Source organism: Diospyros lotus, chromosome 3 (assembly GCF_014633365.1).
Source record: "Diospyros lotus cultivar Yz01 chromosome 3, ASM1463336v1, whole genome shotgun sequence".
Taxonomy (NCBI): domain Eukaryota; kingdom Viridiplantae; phylum Streptophyta; class Magnoliopsida; order Ericales; family Ebenaceae; genus Diospyros; species Diospyros lotus.
Window position 1 is genome coordinate 23966847 of NC_068340.1, and position 4393 is coordinate 23971239.

The 4393-nt window shown below is 39.5% G+C and overlaps 1 protein-coding gene across 1 annotated transcript; it reads left to right on the forward strand.

The window, feature by feature from the left end:
* The first annotated feature begins 269 nt into the window (after positions 1-269).
* LOC127798277 (protein ASPARTIC PROTEASE IN GUARD CELL 1) lies at positions 270-2413 on the forward strand. The gene has a single exon (XM_052331735.1). It carries the CDS (start codon positions 591-593, stop codon positions 2049-2051), a length of 1461 nt encoding a protein of 486 aa, XP_052187695.1. The 5' UTR covers positions 270-590; the 3' UTR covers positions 2052-2413.
* The last annotated feature ends 1980 nt before the right edge of the window (positions 2414-4393 follow it).

Below are 4393 nucleotides of genomic sequence, written 5' to 3' on the forward strand. Positions count from 1 at the left end.
AAATTTCTAAAATATGCATACAAAAATTATCATCAAATAAATATGAATATCTATTTTTAGTAATCATGTCAAATTCATCCTTTTGACGTACAAATGGTCCCCGGAACCCCCCAAAATCGTATCCAAATTTCACAATCCAACTCCACCCGTTTATCCGGATGAATGACGCGCTCACGATGGCAACAAAAGCACCGCTTCGAGCGAGAGAGCTCGCTCGCTCGCTCTTGCTGGTCAAAAGATCACAAAAGAAAAGAAACTAAATCGCTTATTAAAAGTACAACCCTGGCCTGCATGCTTTGCTTTCTTTGCTTACCGCTCACAAAACATATTAATCAAGTTGTTCTTTACTTATAATAAGGCGACCTTGCTAATCTCTTCCTCTTTGTTAAACCTCTCATTCAAAGCTCCCCTCGCTCTTACTGCTCTTTTTAGTCCTCCAACGACTCCAACGTGAATGCCCCCAATAAATCTTCGTCTCCTTTTCTCTCGTCGCGGATATATTCGAACCTTATCCAACCCTCGGACACAGTAGTTATCTTCATACTCTTGCCCCTTCTCTCTCCCTCTCTCTCTCTCTCTCTCTCTCACCAATGGCTGACAGAGTGCTCCTCTTCTGCATTTTCTTCTCTTTCTGTTTCGCTTCGGTTCTCTCTCGAACCTTGCCAGTCGGTTCGGAGAATACTGCATTTCTTGATGTTTCCGCTTCGGTTCAGAAGACTTTATTCTTGTTTTCGTCCGATTTCGGGTCTACGAAGATGCCGAACCAGCGAGAAGAGACCTCGTCTTCTTCTTCCGTTTCTTCACTGTCATTTGAGCTACATTCTCGATCGGCGCTTCATCGAGCTCAGCACAAAGACTACAAGTCGCTGACCTTGGCTCGACTCGACCGTGACTCAGCCCGAGTTAAATCGCTTCAGGCCAGGTTAGATCTGGCTATCCGTGGGGTTACTAAGTTGGATCTCAAGCCGGTTGACACTGAGTTCGAGACCGAGAACTTCGAAGGTCCGGTGATTTCAGGGACGAGTCAAGGGAGCGGTGAATACTTCTCCCGAGTCGGAATCGGCCACCCGCCGACTGAGGCGTACATGGTCCTCGACACGGGGAGTGACGTTAACTGGGTGCAATGCGCACCCTGCGCCGACTGTTACCAGCAAACCGACCCGATCTTCGAGCCGGCCGCGTCGTCCTCCTACGCGCAGCTCACGTGCGACACTCGACAGTGCAAATCGCTTGACGTGTCGGAGTGCCGGAACGACACGTGCCTCTACCAGGTATCCTATGGCGATGGATCGTACACGGTCGGCGACTTCGTCACAGAGACCATCACGTTCGGCAACTCCAACTCGGCGAACAAGATAGCCATCGGCTGCGGCCACAACAATGAAGGCTTGTTCGTCGGAGCCGCTGGCTTGCTCGGCCTCGGTGGCGGCATGCTCTCGTTCCCTTCCCAAATCAACGCCTCCTCGTTCTCGTACTGCCTCGTGGACCGCGACTCGGACTCGGCCTCAACTCTCGAGTTCAACTCAGCAACACCGCCAAACGCCGTCACTGCTCCGTTAGTCCGCAACCACAAGGTCGACACATTCTACTACCTCCAGCTAACGGGAATCAGCGTCGGTGGCCAGCCACTGTCAATCCCTCCAACTTTCCAGCTGGACGATAACGGCGAAGGCGGAGTTATTATCGACTCAGGAACGGCGGTGACTCGGCTGCAGACCGAGACATACAACTCGCTCCGTGACGCGTTCGTTAGGGGCACGAAGCACCTGCCGTCTACAAGCGGCGCGGCTTTGTTCGACACGTGTTACAACCTGTCCTCGATGAAGAAAGTGGAGGTCCCAACGGTGTCGTTTCATTTCTCCAACGGGAAGACGTGGTCGTTACCGGCCAAGAATTACCTGATTCCGGTGGACTCTGCCGGGACGTTCTGCCTCGCGTTCGCACCGTCATCGTCTTCGCTGTCCATTATCGGGAACGTCCAGCAGCAGGGGACACGTGTCAGTTACGACCTTGCCGATTCTCTAGTTGGGTTCTCTCCCAATGAATGTTAATGCCTAATCAAGCTTTTTTTTAACCCTCTAATTTTGCTTTATTTTATATAATATGCTTTGGTTAGAATATTCGAGTGTGTGAGTTGGTTGATGGCAGTGGGCCGACCCGACGATCAATAAGTGCGGGTGGGCCCCGATGGTTGGGTGAGTATCAATGTTTCTCTTTGTATAGTAAATCGGAGGAAGGCTTGAGGGTATTAATGGAAGATAGTTGAAAAGGTTAATGAATGTCACGTGGCCGCCGTTACAGTGTCAAATGAAGGTCAGCTTTTGCGGTGACACGTGGCTAGGTCATATTGTTTCTCGGGAGATGTGATTGCTGTGGATATGTGGCTCTGATTAATCTATTTCTCTTGGGAAGAGGAAGCGGCGTCTGTGTTTTTTTATAGCATTTGAAAAGGGCCGTTTGAACCGACTTGGTGGTTCGAATGCTGTAAAAATTTATTGGGCCCTATATATACGTATTTAATATTAAAATAAAATTATTTATAGTGTTATTTTTAACAGTTAAAGTATTTTAAATATTTTTTAATAAAATATATAGTAATAAAGAGTTATTAGAGACACTAAAACATTTTGAGTTGATTTTGTTTGTTATTTTTATTCGTTATTTTTTAAAATTTTAGAAGTAATATAATATTTAGTGAGCGTTGAAAAACTCTATTTTGAGTCTTTTGACGAAATAAGGATAATTAAAATTTAAGATGATTTTTCCTTTTCATACCCTTTTTATCTTTATTCAAGTTGTATTTCTTTGTTCTTTCATCACAGTAGCCTAATAGAAAGTGCCTTTGGTAGGTAGAAATGTTCTATTTGAGTTTTTTTTTAATATTATTTTTTATTATTTATCGAGTTATAATGTCATCATTAATTATAATTACAATAAATTATTTACACGTGAAAATAAGATTGGAGTGGACATTAGACGATAGACACATTTGCTATTGACTTGACTAATTACTCCTAATGCGAGAAAAGTACGCTTGTTGAAGCAATTAGTCAATGAGACACGTGTCCTTCACAATTGACTAAGTTAATCTCTCCTCTCGAAAGGCATGTATGTATATAATTATTTTAAGTGATTGCAGTTTGTTATATGTTATGATTGGATATAAATGTAATTTGCTAGCTCGCTGGTCGCTCCTCATGTTTTGACTACTTTTTTAATTTTTTACCGAACAAAGTGAAACCCAACACTAATTTTGGCAACAAGACCTATTAATAGTAGGTGGGTGGTAGGACACCTACCTACTTTGTTTTATTCTCGGGGTATTGACGGTAGATTCTGCTAGCGAGATGGGAACGGCAAGCTGGAAGAGTCTAAATGGCTATTTGGCACAGTTTTGCAGAACATCCATCTTCCAAAAAGTGAAAACCGTTTCGGGATCTAAAAAATATTTTTTTATATTTTTATAATATATTTTTGCTACGTTTCTAATATGTAGTTATTGGCAAATGTAATTTGTATGCGAATAAAACTATCTGGGGTAAATTATTATTTGTTCTTGAGTTTTAGGTGGAATTGATGATTATATTTTTATATTTTGAAACCCTCTTTTTTATTATTATTTTTATTTTTATTCCGTCAATATTTATTAATAACTTATTAAATTGACAAATAAATTCTAAAATAACTTATCAGTAATTCTACAAATACACTTTTTAATAAAAATTACAACAAAACTAAACAAAAAATTATATTAATAAGATTTAAGTAAGCAACTTATTCTGAACTCCTCTAATATATTTAAAATTTATAATTTTATGTAAACTCAACTTCCTTTAGTTAAAATTTCGTCTTAACGAATTAAAAAGTAAATTATAATCATAAAAAAATTATTTATTTATTTTTTTATTTTTTATATGTGAGTTACTCCTCTAATATATATATATATATATATATATATATGCGCGCGCAGAATTTTAAATAAAAATTGTCTATAGATAAACTTTACACATAAATATTTAATCTTGTGAAGAAAAATGAATAAAATAGAATAAATATTTTTTTTCTGAATGAGAAAAATATAGACAAAAAAAAAAAAAGAAATTGATGTTGGGTCAAGCAAAAGACTCGATCACTTCAAAACTTAAATTCAAAGCATAATACTATAAAGAACATTCAATAAACAGAAGCATACACATAAACATAAATAAAAGCGATAAAGAATGTAAAAAAGAACACACGATGATTTTCTTATGGTTCACGCTACATCCACGTTGAGCTTTGGAGATAAGAGTTCACTGCACTAATCGAAAAATTAGTTACAACATCCATATACATATCTCACTTACTCTGTATTCAATGATTCACTAACAAAAATGTCCCATAATCACAAAAA

Excerpts from the sequence above, each read along its gene's own strand:
- LOC127798277 (XM_052331735.1), top strand. The coding sequence starts at position 591 with ATGGCTGACAGAGTGCTCCTCTTCTGCATTTTCTTCTCTTTCTGTTTC.